The 27,545-nt window shown below is 40.3% G+C and overlaps 1 protein-coding gene across 8 annotated transcripts in view; it reads left to right on the plus strand.

Moving 5' to 3' along the window:
• The window catches only part of WDFY2 (WD repeat and FYVE domain containing 2), a 182,772-nt gene that overhangs the window by 125,517 nt on the left and 29,710 nt on the right, over window positions 1–27,545 (plus strand). For 7 of the 8 annotated variants that reach the window (XR_004178709.1, XR_002518374.2, XR_004178710.1 and 4 more), the window contains 2 exons: window positions 9,408–9,558; window positions 18,172–18,284. The exons of the other annotated variant lie outside the window; for it this stretch is intronic. Coding sequence is in view for 4 of the 7 variants with exons in the window: in XM_003913902.5 (XP_003913951.3) it covers window positions 9,408–9,558; window positions 18,172–18,284 (264 nt within the window). In the remaining 3 variants the exon portion in view is untranslated. The remainder of the gene's footprint in view (window positions 1–9,407; window positions 9,559–18,171; window positions 18,285–27,545) is intronic. 8 annotated transcript variants of the gene reach the window in all.

A 27,545-nucleotide genomic window follows, 5' to 3' on the forward strand; every position in this document is an offset into this window, starting at 1 on the left:
AACTAAGATCAGAGCAGAACTGAAGGAGACAGAGGCACAGAATACCCTTCAAAAAAAGCAATGAATCCAGGAGCTGTTTCTTTGAAAAGATCAACAAAATTGATAGACTGCTAGCAAGACTAATAAAGAAGAAAAGGGAGAAGAATCAAATAGACACAATAAAAATGATAAAGGGGATATCATCAACGATTCCACAGAAATACAAACTACCATCAGAGAATACTATAAACATCTCTATGCAAATAAACTAGAAAATCTAGAAGAAATGGATAAATTCCTGGACACATACACCCTCCCAAGACTAAACCAGGAAGAAGTTGAATCCCTGAATAGACCAATAACAGGTTCTGAAATTGAGACAATAATGAATAGGCTACCAACCAAAAGAAGTCCAGGACCAGACGGATTCACAGCCGAATTTTACCAGAGGTACAAAGAGGAGCTGGTACCATTCCTTTTGAAACTCTTCCAATCAATAGAAAAAGAGGGAATCCTCCCTAATTCATTTTATGAGGCCAACATCATCCTGATACCAAAGCCTGGCAGAGACACAGCAAAACAAGAGAATTTTAGACCAATAGCCCTGATGAACATCAATACAAAAATCCTCAATAAAATACTGGCAAACCGAATCCAGCAGCACATCAAAAAGCTTGTCCACCACGATCAAGTAGGCTTCATCCCTGGGATGCAAGGCTGGTTCGACATATGCAAATCAATAAATGTAATCCATCATATGAACAGAACCAAAGACAAAAACTACATGATTATCTCAATAGATGTAGAAAAGGCCTTCGTCGAAATTCAGCAGCCCTTCATGCTAAAAACTCTCAATAAACTGGGTATTGATGGCACGTATCTCAATAAGAGCTATTTATGACAAACCCACAGCCAATATCACACTGAATGGGCAGAAACTGGAAGCATTCCCCTTAAAAACTGGCACAAGACAGGGATGCCCTCTCTCACCACTCCTATTCAACATAGTGTTGGAAATTCTGGCCAGGGCAGTCAGGCAAGAGAAAGAAATACAGGGTATTCAATTAGTAAAAGAAGAAGTCAGATTGTCCCTGTTTGCAGATGACATGATTGGATATTTAGAAAACCCCATCGTCTCAGCCCAGAATCTCCTTAAGCTGATAAGAAACTTCACCAAAGTCTCAGGATACAAAATCAATGTGCAAAAATCACAAGCATTCTTATACACCAGTAACAGACAAACAGAGAGCAAAATCATGAATGAACTCCCATTCACAATTGCCTCAAAGAGAATAAAATACCTAGGAATCCAACTTACAAGGGATGTGAAGAACCTCTTCAAGGAGAACTACAAACCACCATGCAATGAAATAAAAGAGAACACAAACAAATAGAAGAACATTCCATGCTCATGGACAGGAAGAATCAATATCATGAAAATGGCCATACTGCCCAAGGTAATTTACAGATTCAGTGCCATCCCCATTAAGCTACCAATGACTTTCTACACAGAATTGGAAAAAACTACTTTAAAGTTCATATGGAACCAAAAAAGAGCCCGCATTGCCAAGACAATCCTAAATCAAAAGAACAAAGCTGGAGGCATCACGCTATCTGACGTCAAACTATACTACAAGTCTACAGTAACTAAAACAGCATGGTAGTGGTAACAAAACAGAGCTATAGACCAATGGAACAGAATAGAGCCCTCAGAAATAATACCACACATCTACAACCATCTGATCTTTGACAAACCTGACAAAAACAAGAAATGGAGAAAGGATTCCCTATTTAATAAATGGTGCTGGGAAAACTGGCTAGCCATATGTAGAAAGCTGAAACTGGATCCCTTCCTTACATCTTATACAAAAATTAATTCAAGATGGATTAAAGACTTAAATGTTAGACCTAAAACCATAAAAACCCTAGAAGAAAACCTAGGCAATACCATTCAGGCCATAGGCATGGGCAAGGACTTCATGACTAAAACACCAAAAGCAATGGCAACAAAAGCCAAAATTGACAAATGGGATCTAATTAAACTAAAGAGCTTCTGCACAGCAAAAGAAACTATCATCAGAGTGAACAGGCAACCTACAGAATGGGGGAAACCTTATACAATCTACCCATCTGACAAAGGGCTAATACCCAGAACCTACAAAGACCTTAAACAAATTTACAAGAAAAAATCAAACAACCCCATCAAAAAGTGGGTGGAGGATATGAACAGACACTTCTCAAAAGAAGACATTTATGCAGCCAAGAGACACATGAAAAAATGCTCATCATCACTGGCCATCAGAGAAATGCAAATCAAAACCACAATGAGATAACACCTCACACCAGTTAGAATGGTGATCATTAAATGTCAGGAAACTACAGGTGCTGGATAGGATGTGGAGAAATACAAACACTTTTACACTGTTGGTGGGACTGTAAACTAGTTCAACCATTGTGGAAAACAGTGTGGCGATTCCTCAAGGATCTAGAACTAGAAATACTATTTGACCCAGCCATCCCATTACTGGGTATATATCAAAAGGATTATAAATCATGCTGCTATAAAGACACATGCACGTGTATGTTTATTGCAGCACTATTCACAATAGCAAAGACTTGGAACCAACCCAAATGTCCATCAATGATAGACCGAATTAAGAAAATGTGGCACATGTACACTATGAAATACTATGCAACCATAAAAAAGGATGAGTTCATGTCCTTTGTAGAGACATGGATGCAGCTGGAAACCATCATTCTGAGCAAACTATCGCAAGACAGAAAACCAAGCACCACATGTTCTCACTCATAGGTGGGAACTGAAAATGAGAACACTTGGACACAGGTTGGGGAACATCACACACCAGGACCTGTCATGGGTGCGGGGAGTGGGGAGTGATAACATTAGGAGAAATACCTAATATAAATGACAAGTTAATGGGTGCAGCACACCAACCTGGCACAAGTATACATACGTAACAAACCTGCACATTGTGCACATGTACCCTAGAACTTAAAGTATAATAATAAAAATGAAAACACAATATACCAGAATTTATGGTATGATGCCATAGCATTATTTAAGGAGAAATTTACAGAACTAAACATCTATATTAGAAAACAAGAAAGGACTCAAATCAATGACTTTGACTTTGATGTTAGAATACCAGAGAAAGAAGAACAAAGGAGACCTAAGCTAAGCAGAAGAAAGGAAAGATCAGTAGAAGTTCATGAAATAGAAAACAGAAAATAGAGAAAAGTCAGTGAAATCCCAAAGCTAGTTTTTTGATAAGCTCAATAAAATTTATAAATCTTTAGCCAGAGTTAACAGGGAAAAAAAAAAAGAGAAAATGCAAATTATCAATATCAGGAATGAGTGAAGTGACATTGCTACAGAGTCTAGGTATATTTAAAGGATAATAAGTAATATTATGAACAACTTATGCTAATAAATTTGAAAACAAATTTTAAAAATCTTTGAAAGATACAAATTGTGAAGATTACTAAAAAGACATGGATAATCCTAATAGTTCTATGTCTACTAATGAAATTGAATTTAATGTATAGTTAAAACCTTCCCACAAAGAAAGCTCTAGGCCCACATGCCTTTACTGATGAATTTTATGAAACATCAAAAGAAGAGGCATTGCAAGCTTTACACAGACTCTTTCAGAAGTTGCACAAGTGAAAGACTTTCCAACCCATTCTGAGATCAACATTACCTCTTGTTAAAACTAGACCAAAATGATACAAGTAAGGAAAACTATAGGCCATCATTCTTTATGATAATGGGTACAAAAAATCTAAACAAAATTTCAGTGGATGAAATTCAGCAATATATAAAAAAGATAACACATTATGATCAAGTGAAGTTTTTCTTAGTAATACAGTGTTGGATTAACATTCAAAATTTAATTAGTGGTATATGCCCAGAAGAAATGAAAGCAGAGGCTCAAGCAGATATATGTACACCCATGTTCATAGCAACGTTATTTACAATAGCCCAAAGGTGGAGGCAACCTAAATGCCCATCAACAGATGCATGTATAAACAAGTTTGGTGTATACATACAGTGGAATATTATTCAGCCTTAAAAAGGAAGGAAGTCCTGACACATGCAAATGAACCTTGAAGACATAGTGAAACAAGCCAATCAAAAAAGGACAAGGCCAGGTGTAGTGGCTCACACCTATAATCCAGCACTTTAGGAGGCCAAGGCTGATGGATCACCTGAGGCCAGGAGTTTGAGACCAGCCTGGCCAACATGGTGAAACCTCCTCTCTACTAAAAATACAAAAATTAGCTGGGCGTGGTGGTGTGCGCATATCATCCCAGCTACTTGGGAGGCTGAGGCAAGAGAATCGCTTGAACCCGGGAGGTGGAGGTTGCAGTGAGCTGAGATTGTGCCATTGCACTCCAGCCTGGGTGACAGAGCAAGATTCCATGTCAAAAAAAAAAAAAAAAAAAGAAGAAGAAGAAATACTGAAAGATTTCCCTTATAAATGAGGTACTTACTGTAATCAAATTCATAGAGACAGAAAGGAGAATGGTGATTGCCAAGGGCCAGGAGAGGGGGAAATGGCGAGTTAGTGGGTAAAGAGTTTCAGTTTGGGAAGATGAGAAAGTTCTAGAAAGTGAAAGGTGGTGATGGTTACACAACAGTGTGAATGTACTTAATGCCACAGAATGGTATGCTTAAAATGGTTTCAGTTGTAAATTTTTTGTTGTATATATTTTAATACAATAAAAATATTAAAAGATTACATATGTGGATTACTTAGTGAAGTATCTGAAACATAGTTTAATGGTCCAATAAATATTAATTCCTTTCAAAAAAAAAAAAGAAAGCAGTGTTGACAAGAATGTGGAGAAATTGGAACCCTCTTTTTGTTTTTGTTTTTTTGTTTTGTTTTGTTTTGTTTTGTTTTTTTGATACAGAGTTTGGTTCTTGTCACCCAGGCTGGAGTGCAGTGGCGTGATCTCGGCTCGCTACAACCTCTGCCTCCCGGGTTCAAGTGATTCTCCTGCCTCAGTCTTTTAAGTAGCCGGAATTACAAGTGCTCGCCACTGATGCCTGGCTAATTTTTGTATTTTTTAGTAGAGACAGGGTTTCACCGTGTTGGCCAGGCTAGTCTTGAACTCCTGACCTCAGGTGATCCACCTGCCTCAGCCTCCCAAAGTGCTGGGATTACAGGCGTGAGCCACCGCACCCAGGCCTGGAACACTGTGGGTGGGAATGTAAAATGGTGTAGCCACTTTGAAAAACAGTTTGACAGTTCCTCAAAGAGTTAAATATAAAGTTACCTTGTGACGCAACATTTTTACTTCTAGTTAGGTACCCAAGAGAACTGAAAGCATAGTCATGTGTTGCTTAATGACGGTGACACATTCTGAGAAATGCATTGCTAGGCGATTTCAATGCTGTGTGAACATGAGAGAGTGTACTTACACCCCTAGATGGGATTGCCTGCTACATGCCTGGGCTAGAGGGTATAACCTGTTGCTCCCTAGGCTTGCACACCTGTACAGCATGTTACTGTTATGAATACTGTAGGCAGTTGTAGCACAATGGTATTTGTTACAATAAACATATCTAAAAATAGAAAAGGTGCAGTAAAAATTTGATGCAAAAGATTTAAAAAATGGTATGGTTTGCCTGGATAGGGCACTTACCATGAATGGAGCTTGGAGAACTGGAAATTGCTCTCTGTGAGTCAGTGAGTGAGTAGTGAGTGAATGTGAAGGCCTTGGACATTACTGTACACTGCTGTAGACTTCATAAACATTGTACACTTAGGCTACACTACATTTGCTTAAAAATGTTTTTTCAATAATAAACCTAGTGAACTCTATTTTTACTTTATAAACTTTTTAATCTTTTCAACTTTTCAGCTTTTTTGTAATAACAGAGCTTAAAACACAAACACAACTGTACAAAATATTTTTTCTTCATACCTTTATTCTCTAGGTTTTTTGTTTTTTTAATTTTTAATATTTGTTTTATTTTTTAAACATTTTTGTTAAAAGCTAAGACACAAACACACTCATTAGCCTAGGCCTACTTAGGGTGAGAATCATCAATATCACTGTCTTCCACCTCCACAGCTCGTCCCACTGGAAGGTCTTCAGGGGGCATAACACCCATGGAGCTGTCACCTCCTATCACAACAATGCCTTCTTCTGGATACCTCCTGCGGGACCTGCATGAGGCTGTTTTACAGTTAACATTTTAAAAATATATATAAAAAGAAGGAGTACACTCTAAAATGCTGATTTTAAAAGTATAGTATAGTAAATACATAAACCAGTAACATGGTCATTTAGTATCATTATCAAGTAACATTATTGCAGGTGCTATACTTTTATATGACTGGCAGCACAATAGGTTTGTTTTCACCAGGATCACCACAGATAGGTGAGTAATGCATTGTGCTAGAACAGCCACGCCCTTTCAGCTGCATTATACTCTTATGGTGCCACAGTTGACTGAAGCCTCGTTAGGTGGAGCATGACAGTATTCACACAAAAACTCATACATATCTCTTCATAACAACGTTATTCATAATGGCCAAAAAAATGGAAGTAACCTCAATGTCCATCAGTGATGAATGGATAAACAAAATGTGGTATATATATGCATTGACTTATTTAGCCATTTAGGAATGAAGTACAGGCTACAAAATGGTTGAACCTTGGAAACTTATGCTAAGAGAAAAAAGCCACACACAAAAGGCCACGTGTTGTATGATTACACTTATATGAAGTGTCAGGAGTAAGAGGTAATTCATAAAGAAAGATAATAGATTAGTGTTTTCCAGGGATGAGGGAAGTGGGAGTTGGGGCTATAGAGTTTCATTTTGGGATGATGGAAATGTTCTGGAAATAGATAATAGTGATGATGCACAACATTGTGAGTAACTAATAACCAGTGAATTACATACTCTAAAATGTTTAAAGTGGTGAATTTTGTGTTATGTGAATTTTACCTCAATACAAAATTTTAAAAATCAATAAATGATCCCAAAACCAAAGACATTACAAGAAAGAAAACTGCAGACCAGTATGTCTCCTTAAAAAAAAAAAAACTAGCAAATTGACCCCAACCATATATAAAAAGAATTACACAGCATGACCTAGTGGGATTTATTCCAGATAGGCAAAGCAGGTTCAGCATTCAAAAATCAATGTAATCCATTACGTCAGCAGGTTAAAGAAGAAAAATCATATTGTTAATTTAATGTGGCAAAGCATTTGGTAAAATCCAGTTCATTATAAAATATTCTCAGCAAACTTGGACTAGAGGGGAGCTTCTTCAATAAAGAAATATCTACAGAAACCCTGCAGCTAACATCGTCCTTAATGGTGATAAAAGAGATGCTTTCCCTCTAAGATCAGGATCAAGGCAAGGAAGAGGTCCCTCTCACCACTCCTGTTCAAACCCACGTTTTTTCTTAGGAGTTTCTGAAGCTTAGTGATAAGTTATCTATCTTTGAATTTTTTTTCAATAAAAGAATCTTTTTCACCTTAAACAAAAGTATGTGATCTGAGTTTTGGGGTTTTTTTGTTCGTTTTTGTTTTCTGGTAATCATAGGTAGCCTGACACTGAGAGAGAGGACCAACTTTGACATCAGGGAGAACAGGATTTTTATTCTATCTTTGTCATTCGTTGGTTTTGTAGCTTTGAGCAAGCCACTTAACATTTCTAGCCTCTGCCTTCTCTGGCACAGGAAGGCCGCTCAGAGGGCTAAAGCCCCTTATCATCTAGGGCTGCTGTCATCCCCTTGGACTCGAATATGATAGATAGAAGGCTAAAGGCCCCCTCAGTGAAAAGAGGGGTGAGGTGCTAGGGGCCACTTTCTGCTTGAAATAGACTTGAGTATACTTGAACTCATTAGAGAGTTCCTTTTTATTCCCTCACTGATAGAACTTGAATTGAACATTTGATGATAGAGACATAAAAAGATCTTCACGAGTTTCTCCAAGAAGACACATCTTTTAGTTAAAGCCTGTGTTTTGATCTTGATGGTAGCTGGTACTCTGAAAGCAGATGTGTGTTGTAGAGACATCACAGTGTCACTGCTTCCCTACTCCCTTAGATTCTCCAAGCTTCAAATACCAGCTCTTAAAACATCAGGCATTTGTTGAATGACTGCCCTGTGGCTGTTCACTCTGGTTCTGACTGTATTGTATGGTAGCAGTCCCAAAGGGCCATCTTGCTAAGGTTGTATTTGTTGTAAAATGATGAAATCATCCACTTTGCAGGGTCATTACAATGATTAAGCTCGAGAATGTATTTAAGTGCCTGGCACTTGTTAGACATTCAAAAATTGGCAGATGATATTATTGTCAGTAGAGCCACATTTGTCCATCCATACTGTCTAACTCTGTGTTCATGATCAAAATGTGAAACCAGTGTCTTCTCTGTGACCTCACCACAGTCATGATGAGTGTGTTCATGCCCCATCAGACTGCCAGCCCTTGGGAGCAGGGCCCGGTGAGGTCCAGGTTGCAGGATGTCAGTCTTTGTTCATTCCAGTCAGCTCTGTTCAGTGACTGCAGATGCCCTCCACCTTACTGCCTGGAATATATAATAAGGCAAAAATCCTTCCACCTGATTTCATTTGGTAACTGAGAAGCTCTAAGACCTCAGTCAAGCTACTCCACCTCATTGTGCCTCACTTTTCCCATGTGTAAAATAGGGAGATGGGTTAACTGATATGAATAGCCTCTTCTAATTCTGGAATTGTGTGATGTGGTAACTGTGATCATGTTACTCTTGTTTATTAACAACTCTAGAAAATTTGCTCTTATTATCATTTGTACAAACACACACACTTTGGCATAAGGGATACTTCACTTTCTTCTATATGGTTCTTAGGAATAATTCTGTCCTCCTTCCATGCATTTAATTTCTGAAAGAAAGTGTTCATCTAGAACTTTTGTATGACTTTATAAGACAGACTTCATTAAAAGAATAACGGTATGCTCCAGTTTTTTTATAAGTGCACATAAACTGACGGTAGTGATATATATGAACATCGCTCCTAATGTGTTTTGTGGTCACACTGGATGTGGCTCTCTCCAGTCCAGCAGCCCTAGCTTGTCTGAGGAAGTGGCCCAGGCCCTTTGGTAACAGGAGCTATGTGTGGCAATAATCCTTGTGTTGGCACAAATGGGGCAGAGGGGGAACATTGGGAAGAGATGGATAGTTTTATTTTAATCACCAAAAACACTCAGACACACCGGTCTACAGGGGAATACCCCCACCCCCGACGAGAACCACTGTTCTACCTTGTCCTTAAAATGGTTCTGCCGTTCAGCTTATTCTGGGGTGGAGAGAAGAAGAGAATGGTGAATCTCTGTGGGCCGTGTTCTTCCAACCTCCTTAGGATGCTTTATAGGTTGTTTTCTTTTCTCTTGGTTTTCAGCGCATCAGAGCAGAGTGACGATGATCCTGTTTGTCCTGGAGCTGGAGTGGGTGCTGAGCACAGGACAGGACAAGCAATTTGCCTGGCACTGCTCTGAGAGTGGGCAGCGCCTGGGAGGTTATCGTACCAGTGCCGTGGCCTCAGGTCTGCAGTATCCTTTGCTGGACAAAAATCTCTTAGTAGGAACTTAACTCTGATTCATGAAATTTTGGGATGTGTGCAACTTGAAAGTTTTGTTAATGACTGAGTTGCCCAGTATAGATTACAATGCTCATAGAATTTCCTAAGGCACAAATCATCAAGAGTTCCCATGTAAGTAGAGTGAAGTGCGATCACTTGACCTGAAATAATAGACTGCTGAGCCATTTGTGAGTCTACTGTAACACAAGGTCTGACATCTAGACAGAACACAGTGCAGATTCATGAACCTCAGCTGTCAGAAATAATTATGGTACATGAAGATGAAATCATCACCAAAATGTAATCTTTGCTCTTCGTACAGAAGTAATTTACACGTAGATACCAAGGTTGTGAACATTCCTATTGGTGCCTGGGAAAAGAACCACAGGATTCCTGTTCAGTTTTAAATAGTTATTGCCAGGTTACCAAGCTAGGACCAGAGTGGGTGAGCTGGTATCTACATGGTGATGTTAAAAGCTTTGTTCCAGGAATGAGACATTTTCAGGATATGTAGAGTGATATTTTTGTTTCCCAAATTGCCAGGGTCCTCATGCTCATGGTGAATCCTTGCTGATGCTGGGTAATGCTCACATCTGCCCAACTAGGCTCCAGCAAGCACAGTAATGACTAGTGTGTAGCACGTGTGGATGCGGCTACCACTGTAGGGAGTAAAGGACCCTAGGTTCTTAGTTTTAAAAGCATATGGTCTCTTTATCTTCTGACAAATTAAGAAGTAGGTAGAAACAGGCCACTAGTCAGGGAAAGCAGGAAGAAACAGTAAGTCCTGCTTTCTAATTTCATCTCCATATTTATAAAATGCCTATTCAGTGATTCTCAACATCTGACAAAGTACATTGCTGTTTCTGTGAAACTGTGTGGCATTCAAAGGTATATTTTTGTGTACATATAGGCTAATATCACTCTTATTTTTCTCACTAGAAGAGCAAGGTGAAGAAACTAAGAATGACCATTGTGGAAAGTTATAAAAGTAGCAAGTTGCTGAGAAGACCAAAGGCAAGGATGATAAGGAATGGCAGGCAGGATCAGCTCATCTTTGAGAGGGTAGTACTGCCGGTTAATAAAAGAAACGCCATACGTTACTTTCTAAAAGCCAATTCAGATGAGCATAATACGTAAGTTGAAATACATGAACTCTCTTGCCAATACATAAATGACGTCTTAGTGTTAGAGCTGGAAGGACACTTAGAGTATCACCTAGTCCAACCCTCTGTCTTCGTCCATTTGGGCTGCTATCATAAATTACTGTAAACTGGGTGTCCTTTAAACACCAGCAATTTATTGCTCACAATTCTGGAGGCTGGGAATTCTCAGATCAAGGCACCAGCAGGTTCAGTGTCTAGTGAGGGCGCTTGCTTCCTGCTTCATAGACAACATCTTGCTGTGTCCTCACATGGTGAAAGGGCAGAGGACCTTTCTGTGGCCTTTTTTTATAAGGGCACTAATCCCGTTCATGAGGATTCATCTCCAAACACCATCACATTGGGAATTAGGTTTTAACATATGAATTTTGGGGAGACATAATCATTCTGTCTTCCTTATCTCTTTCTCTCTGTTTCTTACACACACACACACACACACACACACACACACACACAGTAACTGGGTGGTGATGGATGTGTTAATCAATTTGACCATGATTATTACACAGTGTATATGCATATCACATCATCACATTCAACATTTTGAATATATACAATCTTTGTCAATTAAATACTTTTTTAGAATTCAGTCTATACTACCTTCATTTTACAGATGAGCTGGCTGAAGCCCAGAAAGAGTCCTGTGTCTTATCTGAGGCCACCCAGCTAGTAAGTAGGAAAATCCTCACAAGAACCCAGGCCTTCTGCCTTGGACTCCTATTTTTTTCCCATTGTACTGCATTGCTCCTTCAAAAAGGAACTAATGGCATCAATATAATTTGGTCTTATTCTGGTTTCTGTATCACTTAGCCAAGCCCAGCAAGTATGGAAAAAAGTACAGATCTTGCCCTCAGGAAGCTAACTTTTTAAACTATTTGAAAATAAAAAACAAATGGATAGTGTCCAACTTTCCCTGACTGATGTAGTCTTTGATGTAGGATTATAACCACCACAGCTTCTCCCTTCGGGCATCTCCAGGAGTCATCCTCATTTGGTGACTATTCCCTTTTCCCACATCATGTGGTTTACCAAGCAGAAAGTCGTGTGATTGGGTATGAGAAGCCTGTGTGTGTGAGAGTCTCTGGTTTCAGTTCCATCCAGCCAGCCTCACTGTTCAGGTGGTGGAGAGGTGCAATACTACAGACAGGCCCTCCCAGAAGATTCCCTGACCTCTGCCAGCTCTGCCTTGCCAACTATGATTTTGGAGCCATGGTTTCAACCTTTGCTCTTGAGTATTTTTCCATTGCTAAACACTGATGGCATGACAGCTCTGTGCTTTTGCCAGAGGGTCTCAGCCAATAACCATGTGACTTTTCTAAAGCTGGAAGGTTTTTCTGGGAGCTGGCTGATAGATTAATAGGCAAGCCATACAGTATTAGGGGTTCACATTTAAATTTAGCTTTTAAAAACATTTCCTTCTGAGAACCTCCCACCGCCTCCCCTCTCTTCCTTCTTTTTGTCACCCTCCACACTTACAGGGGTTTTGGTTTCGTCATTGTTTGTTTTAGTGATGAAGGGAGGAGGAAGATCTGATGAATCAACATAAAATATTATGAATAATATCATTAATCCTATTTATCTTCATAGTAGACAGCTAATGGTTGATAAGAGACCTCCACAGATGAACTCATTCTCTTCTATCACCACCTCAAACAGTCATTCAGCCAAGGCAACAAGTGACAGACTAAATCAGATTGAATTCAGCCTTTATTCCTCTTCTTTCAGGCATCTTAGTGGAGAAGTAAATATGCAATGAAAATGACCAAAATTCAAGTAGAAAAATAAAGGAAGACAAAGAGACTGGTTCATAAATTGAATTGTCAATTTATGAGTAACCTCAAATTTTTTGATTGTTTTGACTGAAGATCTGAAACTTTAAATATAAATTACCTGTAATAGGAACAACAAGAATGACAATAATAATAGAGAAGGAGAGGAAAGGAAAAGGATAAAGAAAGAAATATCTTAGATTTGCAGGCCCTGAAAATATCTTAGATTTTCAGGCTTTTACATATTACTTTGTTCACTGTCAAAACAATAATGTGAAGTAAAAGCAAAAGACCTAATTCTCAGTTTTCACAGTGTAGAAACCAAGGCTTAGGGAGTAGGTGACTTGCTCAAGGTCACGTGACTGTTGGCTAGCAGAACCAGGATTAGAATTTGGGGATTATAATTTTTCAGCCAACCCTCTGCACAACTGGGTACAGCAGAATAGGGTTACTTCCCAAACGCCCCATGGAAGGTAGATGATAGTAAATAGAAATGTGTTCCTTCCCCACTTCACTTGTTAGTCTTTAAATTTGTGAATACTTTATCCAACGTCATTTGTCAGTGTCTTGTTATTTGACCATGTTTTTATCATATTTTTCATGTTTTCACAAAAATAATTCAAATACTCTATTTTAGGATTTTGTTCATGTCAGAGATATTTCCAAAATGTCACCATGTGTAGTGGAATGTTTCCCACCTAATGTAATCTCTTAGATTTATTTCTGTTCAGGTGAAGAGTTCTGAAAAGCTGTTAAGATTATGTCAGTTTCTTCCTATCATACTTAATGCCAGTCATTCACATCCACTGTTGGTTCTTCTATCCCTTTTTGCTTTCTCTCAATTTTTGCTGGAGTATTTTAAAGCAAATTCTAGACCTTATATCATTTTATCCTTATATACTTCATTGAAAATATATGGGTTACTTTTTCGGTAATCACAATGCTATTGTTACATCTAAAAATTAACAATCTTTGATCTCCTTGATATTGTTGAATTTCAGATTTCACTGATTATTTTGAAAATGATTTTTGTGCAGTAGGTTTGTTGGAAATTGGATCTGGACAAGATCCACACATTGCATGTGGTTGTCACATCTTCTAAATCTTTCTTCATCCAGAGCAGTGCCCCGTTCACTTTTTTTAATGCCACTGCCTCGTTGAAGGTACTGAATCAGTTCTCCTGCACACAGTCCCACATTCTAAATTGATGTCATTTAACTTGCTCCTGTACCTACCTTCCTCACATATTTTCAGTAAACTGAAAAACTGCCCTATAATCTTGATTTCATTCAGATTCAGCCTTTTAGTGAGAGCATTGGTTCTCACCAAGCGTGCTTCATAGAGCTTCCCATTATAAGGCACATGGCATTGCATTGTCGCCCTTTCAGTTATGCTGAGATTGATCGGCAGTTCAGGTGGTGACAGCCGGATCCCTGCAGCGCCGTCCTCCATACCAGCCTTTTAATGGTTTCATCTATTGCTGAGCTTTGCCGGAACACTTTTTCGTTAAGGTTGCAAAATGGTGATTTTCTAATCCTATCGTATTTTTCCCATGTATTTGTTGGAATACTTCTAAAGCATAACTTCCCCCCCTCACTAACTAGGGCTGTTTGGTTACCCTGAAATACAATTATTAAAAAAAGCAAGATAAATTCTTATATCTTTCTTTTTAGTCCTAATTTTCAGAGTACAAATTTGGTGCCCTGGTTACCTTTAATAGGAATCTTTTTTTTTTCTTTTTGAGCACTATTACGAAATCTTAGGTTGATTGGTTGTTTTTAAATAATAATATGTTCAGTATATTTCAATAAACTGCCATCTTTTTATTTTATGTTCCAGTTATTCTATCTTTGGCCAGTAACAGCTCCATTAAATGGGCTCCAATGTCTTTTTTAAATTTTTTTTTTTTTTTTTTGAGATGGAGTTTCACTATTGTCATCCAGGCTGGAGTGCAATGGCACGATCTCAGCTCACTGCAACCTCTGCCTCCTGGATTCAAGCGATTCTCCTGCATCAGCCTCCCGAGTAGCTGAAATTACAGGCACCGACCACCACGCCCAGCTAATTTTTTGTATTTTTAGTAGAGACGGGGTTTCACTATGTTGGCCACACTGATCTTGAACTCCTGACCTCATGATCCGCCCGCCTCAGCCTCCCAAAGTGCTGGGATTACAGGCATGAGCCATCGCACCCAGCCCAATTTTTATGTTTTAAAGACTATTTTTTAGAGCAATTTTAGGTTCACAGCAAAATTGAGCAGAAAGTATAGAGATTGCCTATGTGCCTCATGAGCTCAACATGCATGGCCTCCCCATTACCAGCGTCCCCCACCAGAGTAGTACGCTTGTTACAGTCAGTGAACCTACACTAGCACGTCATTATCACCCGAAGTCCATAGTTTAGGGTTCACTCTTGGTGGTGTGCGTTCTGTGGATTTGGACAAATATATAAAGACAAGCTACAATTACAATGGTAATTGTAGCATCATATGGAATAGTTTTACTGCTCTAAATAGCCTCTGTACTCTACCTGTTCATCCCTTACCACCGTGTCTGAAATAAGCCCACTTAGCCTTGGGTAGCTTCCTTGCCTTCTGACTCAACATGTCTCAAGTTCCTCTTGTACTTTTCCTATCCCAATCCTGGAATCAGCCATTTTTTTAGTGAGGAACAATATTCAGAGATAGCTGAGAAGTATATATAAATGTGTGTGTATTTTTTAAAAGAGAATAAATCATCAGTTAATATAATATTTCTTATTCAAATTTCACATTACGGGATTTTTACTTTTTGGTTTTTGTACTTGATTCTTTTATCTGAGGCTGAAAATCTTGGTTGTTAAAACACTGGCGTAGTTCCTTGTTTGCTTTATCCTGCGTTTTATTTAAATGGTTCCAAAATAATGAGCAATACTAAATAACAATAAGACTACTGAATGAGATTTTAGATTTCTTTGCAACTCTCTTTGTCCTTAGAATATATTCTACCAGTGATGGAGGTGAGACTTCCCCCTTGTCATAGTTCCCATTTTGGAATCCTGTAATATTTTTACATATTAAAAAATACATAAAATTTTTGCTCAGGCACGGTGGCTCACACCTGTAATCCCAGCACTTTGGGAGGCCAAGGTGGAAGGATCACTTGAGCCTAGGAGTTTGAGACCAGCCTGGACAACAAAATGAGACACTGAAACATTGAAAATGTTGTGTTTTAAAGGCACTTGAAGTCGTTCGAATTATGTGATTATGTCACCAATTTGATAGTTAGGTTCATTCATTTTACTTTGTTTTCAATTTGGGGGATTTTAAAAAAATATATTTGAGATACATATGTATATATATATTACATATATATATTCTTTTTTTCTTTTTTTTTTTTTTTTTTTTTTTGAGGCGGAGTCTTCACTCTGTCGCCCAGGCTGGAGTGCAGTGGCACCATCTCGGCTCACTGCAAGCTCCGTCTCCCGGGTTCGCGCCATTCTCCTGCCTCAGCCTCCCGAGTAGCTGGGACTACAGGCGCCCGCCACCGCGCCCGGCTAATTTTTTGTATTTTAGTAGAGACGGGGTTTCACCGTGTTAGCCAGGATGGTCTCGATCTCCTGACCTCGTGATCCGCCCGCCTCGGCCTCCCAAAGTGCAGGGATTACAGGCGTGAGCCACCGCGCCCGGCCTTCTTTTTTTTTTTTAAGACAGGGTCTCACTGTGTCACCCAAGCTGGAGTGTAGTGGCTTGAACATGGCTGACTGCAGCTTCGACTTCCTGGACTCAAGCAATCCTCCTGTCTCAGCCTCCCATGTAGCTGGAATCACAGGCATGTGCCACCATGCCCAGCTAATTATTTTAATTTTTGTAGAGGTGAGGTCTCACTTTGTTGCCCAGGCTGGTCTCAAATTCCTGGGCTCAAGTGATCCTCCCTTCTTGGCCTCCCAAAGTGGCTCCCATGAGCCACTGTGCCTGGTCACAAATTTTATGTACCTTTTAATATGTAAAAATATTACAAAATTCTAAAATAGGAGCTATGACAGGGGAGAAGTCTCATTCCCATCACTGTCCCCTCACCTTGCCACTTTTGTTAGATCTTAATCCTTCTAGTGCTTCCCTTTCTAAATATGAGTGCACACATGCAAATGCACACACATACATATATACACTTTTGTATTTCTCTCCGTTTCTCACACAAAGGTAGTATAGCTTATAAACTCTGATATGCCTTGGCTGCCCCCCACACACACACTTGATAATATATCCTGGTGTTTGTGTATACAGATCTCCATTTTCCCCCCAGCTGCATAATATTCTATTGTGTGGATGTAGCATAGTTAATTCAGTAAGTCTCCTGTTGATAGACGTTTGGGTTATTTTCAAACTTTAGCTATTAAAATAACATGGAGTGACTAGCCTTGGGCATGTGTCATTTTGTATTTTTGCCTGTGTATCTCTGGGTAGATCTTTAGAAATAGGGTTGCTAGGCTTTGTCAACCAGAGAAGCTTGTTAGAGACTCCATGCCTCGGGCTTTTACTGGTCATGTAGGCAGGTCTGCCTGGGACATTCCAAAATTCCAGATTCCCAGAAGGAAAGCCAGGTATTCAGTGTAAGCCACAATGTTTGAACGGTTAAGGCATAGTGAACCACTCTTATCAGTTAATGGTGGGAACCTTCCCAAAATCCAGATTCCCAGACACTATGCCAACTTCATAAGCTGGCTTTCAGAGGATCACAGTCAGAGCTGCTGTGTTAACTCTTTTTGCACAGCACCATTTTGATTTATTCTTGAACTATCTATTAATAGCTCCATTCAGATTTTGCCCATTTTTCTATTAGGTTTGGGATCTTTTTCTTCTTGATTGCTCTTTTTATATTAGAGATTTGGGCCCTTTGTGACATAAATTGCAAATATTTTTTTCCAGTTTATCTTTTGGCTTTGCTCATAATATTTGTTGTGTTTTTGAGTCATAGCTTTTCCCACTCCAAGGTTACAAAGAAACTTTCCTATCTAAAGCTTATGTTTTCATTTTCTACATTTAGATCCCTAATTCATTTGGAATCTGTCCTGGTATACATTGTGAAATACAGATTCTATTTTCTTTTTCCAAATGGCTATCCAGTTTGTGCCAACATCATTTTTTTAAATTCATCTTTTCCTTATTCATTTGTAAAGCTACCTTCATCAGACATTTACTAAATTTCAATGTGCTTTTGGGTTTATTTCGCAACTTTGTATTCTGTTAGTCTGTTTATGCACCAATACCACACTTTTAATTAAAGAAACTTTATAACATTTTTTAATATCTGGTAGGGCTAACCTCCCTATCACATACCATATTGTTCTTATTTTCAGAGTATTCTTGGCTCTTTTTGCTTATTTATTTTTCCATATGAACACTTCTAGCTGTAGAAAACAACATGTGGTGATATTTTTAAAATATATAGATTTATGTTATTAATTTAGGAGCAAGAAGTGACATTTTTAAGTCTTACTGTCCAATAATACAGTATGTCCTTCATTTGGTTAAGTTCACTTTTGTGTCGTTCAGCACTGTCTTCAAGTTTTCCTCAGATGGGATTTGTGTATTTCTTGTTACATTTATGCCCTGTTTCTTCATTGTAAACTCCCCCATTTAATTTTGAGAAACAATCCTTAATGCTTACATGATAGATTTGATGTTGAAACCCGGCATGTGTTTATTGGTGACCACTCAGGCCAAGTAACAATCCTCAAACTGGAGCAAGAAAACTGCACCCTGGTCACAACATTCAGAGGACACACAGGTAGGATTAACAGCAAAATCATCATATGCTGATAGCACAGTGAGATATCGCCTGCTGCATCTCCTGATGTTCAGATATGTTTTGAAAGTGGCAAAGTACAGTCCATGCTTGTGCAAAGATACACATGATACGCTTAACTGATTTCAAAATGGTTCAGTAAAATATAACGTCAAACATTTTTCTGTATAATCCAAACAAAAGAGAAACCAATCTATTTTGAAAATGTTGATAATTTGGTTCTCTGTCATATTGCACCAGAGAAAGCCAGTGTTGGCATACATTAATGAGGCATTGTTTGAGAGCATGTGGCCTCAGACGGCTGAAACCCCAGAAGGCCAAAAAGACAGCTGCCTTGGTCTGACCTTGCCTTTCCTGGAGTTAGAAGATGGTGTATAAGAAAGATTCCCACTTCCAAGTCAAATGAAAAGACAGATATATTCTTCATGAGTAGCTAGACTTTGTGAAAAGGCTCAAGTTCCTCTCCAACTTTACTTCCTTCATATCCTTTTCAGGTTAAAACCTAAGGTCCCCTTTACGTTATTGCTCTGCTCAGGGTCATTTAAGCAAGGTAGTATAAAATATTCATGCTTAGCCTTTGAAAGACTTGATCAATGATGATGATTAATTTTTTACTAGTAGTTTTAACATGTACTATTGACTCTAGAACATATCGACCCTAGAAAATGAGTCATTGCCAGTTTTCATGGTTCTTAAAGGGCCTTTCCGTTTTCTACCAGCTACCAACCCATGATTTTGTGTAAAATGAGATAATACTGAGTTTAGATGTCGATAAGAAAAAAAGTAGGGGAAAGAGGATATAAAATTGGATAATACCTAGATCATAAGTGGCTTCCTAAAGGGAAAAAATGGAATGCTAGAATAAGAAACATATAGTAAGGAGAAAATTGAATACAAGGAAGAAGATTCATAAAAGATCATCTGAATTATTTATGCCTTTGGGAGGAAGAACACATGGAAATATCCCCTATGGATAGGACCCTGGTCTTCCCTGACTGAATTTCTTTTTTAGCCACTTACACCCTCACCTACACTTTGGCCAAGACTGGGCCTGGGGTTCTGTGGGGGACCCAGAACTGTCCCACCTCAGAAGTCTTAAACTTCTGTGCTTTACGCAGACTTCAGCCTCCTCATCCTCCAATTCCCTACACCCTTTCTTCATTCCACTTACTGTTTCCCCTTGTGGCGCATTCCAGCCTGTGGTCCCTCTATTTTTCCAGCGTCTCAGCCCCTGCATCACCTTTCCTCCCAGTGGTGCATCGCTTCACCCATGCCTTCCCAGCATTCTCAGTTCTGTGAATGTAAATATTCTGCCTTCTTGGCAAGCCTGTCTGATTCAGACTAACTCTCCACCTTTTCTTGTTGTGCAGCCAGCTGCTGGGTCTATAGTAGTCACACTGCCTTGAGGTTTAGACCATCATTACCATTGCACACTCAGGATTTCCTGTGTAGACTTATGAAGTTGCCTAATAATCACTCTCCCTGTCCTCAGTTCGCTCCTTCTTCCAGGCCCCTAAACAGAGACCTTCACCATCCTTCCCAAGCCCCCATCCCCATCTCATTCCTTGCCTCTTCCTTCAAAAGCTATCAGATAGAAGCTTAAAAAGAAAAAAAAAAAAGTATTTCTTGCCCACTGTATATCCCCCCTACCCCAACAAACAAACTTTTTCTCTCCCCAGTTCTCCTCTTCTCAGTGCAGGAGAGCTGCCTTCCTCTGGCCCATTCTCCTCTTCTCAGTGCAGGAGAGCTGCCTTCCTCTGGCCCCAGGCTATTCGCAGGGTGTCCCTACCAAAATGGATTGCCTTGGTCTCTCTTTTGACTAACTCTTTTCAATTTATTAACATGCTTATGTTTTTTGTCTCTGGTAGAAAAACAAACCAACACCCTCTCAATCCCGTGTCTTATAGCAAGTTCCTTCTTATTCTCTTAATAGCAATGCTTTAAAAATTGTGGTAAAATGTATAAAACATAAAATTTACCATTTTAACCATTTTTAAATGTACTATTCAATGACATTAACTACATTCACACTGTTGTGCAATCATCAACACCATCCATCCCAGAACCTTTTCCATCTTGTGAAACTGAAACTCTGTTCCCTTGGACATGAACTCCCCATCCTCTCCCCCTACCCTCCCAGTCCCTGGAAACTGTTACTCTGCTTTCTGTTTCTATGAATTTCACTAGTCTAGGTGACTCATAAGAGTGGAATCATGCAGTATTTGTCCTTTTGTGACTGGTTTATTTCACTCAGCATAATGTCCTCAAGGTTCATCCAAGTTGTAGCAAACAGCCGTGTTTCTTAGAAGAATATAATTTTCCCAGCTGCTTCGCATTTTTCACTTCCAATTTGCCTTCCAGCTCCCTGCAATCTGGTTTGTCGTTACTATGCCACTGAAACTGCTGTCCCTGAGGTGACCAGTGGCCTGCTGCGACACGTTGTAAACCTTGTCGTACTTAACTTTTCAGCAGCATTTTACGTTGTGGCCATTCCTTCTGGTTGTAACTGCCTTCCTTTGGCTTTTCTTCTATGATGCTGCTGGCTTTCTCGGGCTCCCCTGTGGTCGGTTGTGTCCCCAGGATCTTCCCTGGATCCTCTTCTCTTTATGCTCTCTGCTGTCCCTTGTCATCTCAGCCATTCCTCCCAGTCACAGAGTAAAATTGTCATTATCCTCAAATTCTTCACAACCCAGTGAGAGACAAAAACTAAAGCACAGTTCTAGTGCATGCTGGCAGGGGCTGGTGGGAGCGAGCACCTTGCGCTTCTGGGAACACAGAAGGGCAGCCCACTCGAAGGAGGTGGAGGCGGTTAGGAACGGCCTCCTCGGGAGTCTGCCTGACCTCAGATCTTTGGGGATGAGTAAGTATTGAGTTCATGGAAAACAACTGAGAAGAGCATCTCAGGCAGAGAAAACCAGCGTGTTCAAGGCAAGGAGATGTGCAAGAGCATGGCTCTCTTGAGAACTGCTAGTCACTCTTTTATGGTGGAAGCACTGGGTATGAGGGAGGGAGAGGGGAGGTCAGGGTGGAGGGGCAGCCAGAAAGCAAGAGTCACTTCCCATCACTGAGACCGTGCTGGGCATTATCCTGATGTCACTGAGAGACCATTAAAGAGTTTGAAGCAAAGAAGGTAACCTGATTGGATTTTAAAAGGTTGTCTGGCAGTAGAGAGTGGAATTGGAAAGCTAGTAGGGAAGTGTCCCTTAAGAGGGGACTGTGACAGTGGGAAAACAAGGAGTGGGTGGATTCAAGGTAGAATTCAGAGGTGCATTCCGCAGGCCTAGTGATGGACCTGATGGTTCCCAGGTTCGCTTTAGGCAGAGGTGGCTTTCAGCCTGACCTCTTGACTCTTCAGTAATCAGGCACGCACCCACTCACAGTATGGTGGCTGATAGGAGCCCTCTGAGTTTTGTATTGTTGCCTCCAGGTCAGAAAAGGACAGTAGCGGCTTCTAAGCACTCTTGTCAGCCACATGTGGTTCAAGGGTCCCATGTTTTGCAGGCTTGTTCTGATATGAAATATGACCTTGGTATTGTGTCTTATCTTTCCTAAAGAGTTTAAAGCATTTTCACTTTATTTATATCAAGAAATACATGTGAGAAAAACAGGAAATGGCTCAGGAAGGTCGCTAACTAACAGGAAGGCAAATGTAGCAGGTCAGATGTTACCTTATTATTGTTCCTAAACAGTGGTATCTGCCCATCACTAATGTGGCTGCAATACAGCTCATTCCTGTAAAGCTAGAGTGAGGACCTGTAAGAGAGTCCATGGTGATTTAGACATATTGTTGAGCTCTTCCTAAGTGGTAGGCTCATTCTGGGCCCTGGGAGGTCCCAAACACAGCAAGTCTCAGTTCTGGGAAAGAGATTTTTGTAAGGACAAAATGAACACCCTAAAGTTAATCCAGTTCCATTAAAGGGCAGCTTTGGAGGTCCCATCACTCCAGATGCAAACTCAGAAGCAGGTCTTCAGTATGCGTCCAGAGTCATAGCCCTTCACCCCATCATTCTCTCTTACAGTACAGAAGGTCATACAAAAATGTGGGTTAATGAGGGAATCGACCTAGTAGTCATGCCCAGAGGCCAAAGCATAACATTTTTCTAATCTCTAGGGATTTAGGAAACTAGTTTTATGTTCTTATGCTCCCTCTACTGGTTTTCTTTCTGGAGCTAAATGCCAAATATCACAGTTCTTTGCTATTTCTGCAGAAAGTAGAATGTATTTCTATGAAAAAGTCAAAAACTAACTTCGAGGAGTTGCTTTTGTTTTTCTTGTTTTGTTTTGTTTTGAGACAGAATTTCGCTCTGTTGTCCAAGCTGGAGTGCAGTGGCATGATCTTGGCTCACTGCAACCTCCACCTCCCAGGTTCAAGCAATTCTCCTGCCTCAGCCTCCCGAGTAGCTGGGACTACAGGTGCCCGCCATCATGGCCGGCTAATTTTTGTATTTTTAGTAGAGGCAGGGTTTTACCATGTTGACCAGGCTGGTCTTAAACTCCTGACCTCAAATGATCCACCTTCCTCAGCCTCCCAGAGTATTGGGATTACAGGCATGAGCCACCGCACCCGGCCAAAAATCATATTTTGACCATTGGAAATTAATAGTGTTAATACAATCTTTTTTCTTTTATTTCTAAGAAATTATTTTATTAGCATGAACATATTTGAAACAGGAGGGCTTGAATGTAAATCTGCCAAAGCAAACTAATTAATGAATAATTAAATGCAGACTTGTTCATGAGCTGTTAGGGGAATCATTGAAGGGAACAGTGTAACTATAACAAAAGAAACTAAACAAACTAAGAAAGTCACAGTTCAATGTAAAGAGGCAAGTTCATATAATTTAGAACTTCAATTTTTGTTTACAGTGGAGACTCACACAGATCCAGTATATATAAAGTGCAGGTCAAGAGATGTGAATTGTCATCCATAGTCAGTCATCCACTCTCTCTATATACGATGGTGCCAGGATATGTGGGTGAATAAAACAAGCATAATCTTTGCCCTTATCCATCTTCCAGCCGGCATGGAATGCATGCATTAGACCAATGGTTACAGAGAATTCATCCAAACCTTGTGAGTAGCAGGTGCTGCGGAGCCGTGATGCGCACAGAGGCTTCTTTAGAAGCAGATAACAGAAGGTCCTCTCCTCTTGCAGATAATTAAAGGGAGGCTTCCTAAAGAAGTGTTTTGTTTTTGTTTTTGTTTTTTTGAGACAGAGTCTCGCTTTGTCACCCAGGCTGGAGTGTAGTGGCATGATCTCAGCTCACTGCAACCTCCATCTCTTGGGCTCAAGCAATTTTCCTGCCTCAGCCCCCTGAGTAGCTGGGATTACAGGTGCACACCACCACACCCATCACATTTTTTTATTTTTAGTAAAGATGGTGTTTCACTATGTTAGTCAGGCTGGTCTTGAACTCCTGACTTCAGGTGGATTCGCCCATCTCAGCCTCCCAAAGTGCTGGGATTACAGGCGTGAGCCACCGTGCCCAGCCAGAAGGTGTTTAAAGGAGAAAAAGGAGTTACGTAGGTGGTGGGAACATTCCAGACCCGGAACAGCAGCCTAGAGTGGGAAAATGTTAGCAACCACCCAAAGGCAGGTGACCTTACAAGTAGTGGTAGGAGCTTCAGGCATTATTCTCAGGTGGGAAACCAGTGATGAAGTTAAACAGAGTAGTGACATGGTTTGCATTTTAAAAAGCCACTGTGGCAGCAGTAGGTGGTAGATTGACTTGGGAACAGAATGGATGGAGGGAGACTGTTTAGGAGGCTACTGCTGGAGGCTACTGCTGGAGACCCTTAGAACGCTGACTTTGTTTGGACTGGGGGACAGCAGTGTGTGTGGAGACAAGTGGAGGAGATTTAAGATCTGTTTGGAGAGCAGGGGTCAGCAGCATTTGGTAACTAGGGTAGCAGTGACTCCCAAGGCTTCTGTGTGGAGCATGTATTGACTGGTGATGGCATTTCCTGAAACCTGGAGCACTGCTGGGAGAGCAGGTCTGGGAGAGAATAGCACTGTGATGCGTCCCTGGGGTGGCAGCAAAGAGACAGCCGGCTGAAGAGTTACGGATCTCAGGAAGAAGATGTAGTCTAGAGACGGAGGGCATTTAGCTTGACAAAAACCCTTGTCACTTCACCCTAGAGCAAAATGGAGCAATCAAAAGATCAGATATTGTATTCAACAGGCTCTTAGTCTCCTTTAGCCTCATGTTGGCCTGCAGATATTACCCTTGAGGGTGTGGTGTGACACTCCCTCTGCTGAGTTACCAGATCATACTCTGGGAAAGACAGACCCAGCAGTTTCCAACCCTGATTTTGTAACACTTCACGTGATCATTCACTTTTGCAAGGTATGTGGTAAAAGTCTCAAAAAAATTAGTTCCCTAAGCATTTTGGTAATATATATTAAATTTCTAAAAATATTTATACTCTCAGATTCGTTTCTATGTTTGGGATTCTCTTCTAACTAATTGGAAATGTGAACAAAGTTGTGTGTGTAAAAATGTTCATCTTGGAAAAATTTATACTTAAAAGTTGAGAAAAATCTAAAACTAGTTTAAATAAGATACATACGTGGGAGATATTAGCCAGCCACTAACAGTTATATTTATGAGAGTATATAATAGTATACATTGTATAATTATGAAAACTTTTATTTTAAAAGTATTTTGGAAATTTTTTATTTTGATAAAATACATATAACCTGAACTTTACCGTTTCAGCCTTCTAAGTGTACAAGTAATGCACAAGTCAGTGACATAAAGTACATTCACAGTGTTGTACAGCCATCACCACTATCCATTTACAGAACTTTTTCATCATCCTTAATAGAAGACCTGTACCCACTAAAGAATAACTAGAAAACTTTATTTTTAAGAATTAAAGCATTTTAATTTAAAAATTATTCTGTAGGTCATATTAGGGAGATCAAAGGAAGGGGGAAGCGTAAAATGAAATGCTGAAAGGGACTAGAAAGATGGATTAACTTGAAATGAAGTCAGATGAAATGGAAGAAATGCTTTTTGTCATTTAAAATAGAAACACTGGAAAACCACAAGCATTGAAGCCCTGGGCTCTGCCCCCAGTGTGGGTTGGGGTATGAGGTGGGTGTCTGCACTGCCTGGAATGCAGGCTGGCTGAAGGTGGTTGACTTCCTCTGCTGCCAGAAGTGTTAGGAGAAAGAACTATACAGTTCATCAGGAAGGCCTATGTGCAGAGAGATGCAGGAAAAATTCCCTCAGAAGGGAGAGGCCATTTCCGTCAGCACCTCTCCTCACTGCATCTCCGACCCTTGGTGTCTTGCACAGCCTTCCCACCAGCCCCCATCCCAGGCTGTCCTGGATGCCTCCTGCTTATTGTCCTCCTATTCCTCTGTCATTCAATGCAGCAGATCAGTTGAGTAAACATTTATTGAGCACCTCCCGCATACCAGTCACTGTGTGCTGTGCTGGAATACAAAGATACATAACCCAACTTATAATCCAACCAAGTTCAATATAGTGGGGTCTGTGTAACAATAGAGATATGCACAGAGACTGGAACCTCACCTGGATTGAAGGTGTTGGGAAGGCTTCCTGGAGGGAGAAAAAGTTACTTGGGTGATAAAAGGCAGGACAGGCATTCCAGACAGGGGAAGCAGTCACATATCCCGTAAGAGAGTGGCTCAACCAAACATAATGTGCATGCCCTTCTTGTTCTCAAAAGTAATCCATCATCTTATTGCTTTTTGGTGGGTAGAGTCTAAGTCTTATTTCATTGTGTCTGCCGAGCCTAGCACAGTTCCTCCACATAGAAGAGGCTCAATACATGCTTGTTGAACTGATTTGAAATGAATGCTGTGATTTATCATTTATGGGCCAACTTTCAAATGACCTCATTGTTAGGACATTTACATAGAGCAGGCATAGGACCCCAGAGTTATTTACCCCCTACACCATCCTAAACTTCTCCTTGTCTTGCAGCTTTTCCTTCTGTCTCTTCCACTCTGGGCCCTGGGAGGGCCTGATGAATATACCCTGACTTGCTTTAACCACATTATCTATTCCCCTTCCTAACTCTCTGTGTTACCAAAAACTCCCCTTCCTAGCCCTGGCCCCTTCTGGCCTGATATAATGTGGCAAAGCTAGAGACTGGTCTTGTTTTTAAAACCTTAATTGATCTCATGATGGCTGGGATAGCATAGAATAAGCTGGTCACTGCCTTAAGGCTGACTCAACAAAGGACATTGTCACAGAGATTGTATAGATGAGGTCTCCTGTACTGTAATCATAGCTGACATTTGTTGAGTGGTGCTTCCTATGTGCTAGGCACTGTTTTGTGTGCTTATATATATTAACCCGTTTAATCTCAACAACACTGTGGGTTAGGTACTGTTATCATCCCTGTTTTACAGATGAGACTTACGAGGCACATAAACATTAAATAACTTGCCCAAGGTCCTATACCTAATAAAGATAGAGCTGGGATTTAAGACTAGATTCTGGTTCCAGAGCCTGTACACGTATAATACCATATCCAAACTTTCTTTTCTATCCCCATAAACCATCCTCATCCCATATTCCCAACAAAGAAGGCAGAGAGGTGGATCTTCATGGTGCAGTGTTTTTTGTTGTTCATTTTTTTTGTTTTGAGATGGAGTCTCACTCTGTTGTCCAGGCTGGAGTGCAGTGGCGTGATCTCGGCTCACTGCAACCTCTGCCTCCTGGGTTCAAGCAATTCTTCTGCCTCAGCCTCCCAAGGAGCTGGAACTACAGGCGCGCACCACCACGTCTGGGTAATTTTTGTATTTTTAGTAGAGATGGGGTTTCATCATATTGGCCAGGCTGGTCTCAAACTCCTGACCTCGTGATCCGCCTGCCTCAGCCTCCCAAAGTGCTGGGATTACAGGCGTGAGCTACTGCACCCGGCCCCATGGTGCAGTGTTCTTAGATGTGTTCTTAGATGTGTAGGTGTATATTGGTCAGGGAAGTCTAAAGGTATCTGTCACCTGGGTCATGGTAAACCCTATTTCAATATTTCCATGTTGATTCTGACAGGATGAACAACCCTTACAATTAAGTCTTTCTAACTGAGTCTAGTAAACCTTTCTAATCATTATTTTTACCAGTGCCCACCATTATTAAATCTGATCATGATGCCTTAAAGAACCTGAGCTACCCATTTCACATGTTATATAGGAGAAATCAAACACTTGCCACTTTTCTCTTATCTATCCCCCCAGTTGGAGTGGCTTAGTCAGTCAAGCA

Source organism: Papio anubis, chromosome 15 (genome assembly GCF_008728515.1).
Source record: "Papio anubis isolate 15944 chromosome 15, Panubis1.0, whole genome shotgun sequence".
NCBI classification, from domain to species: domain Eukaryota; kingdom Metazoa; phylum Chordata; class Mammalia; order Primates; family Cercopithecidae; genus Papio; species Papio anubis.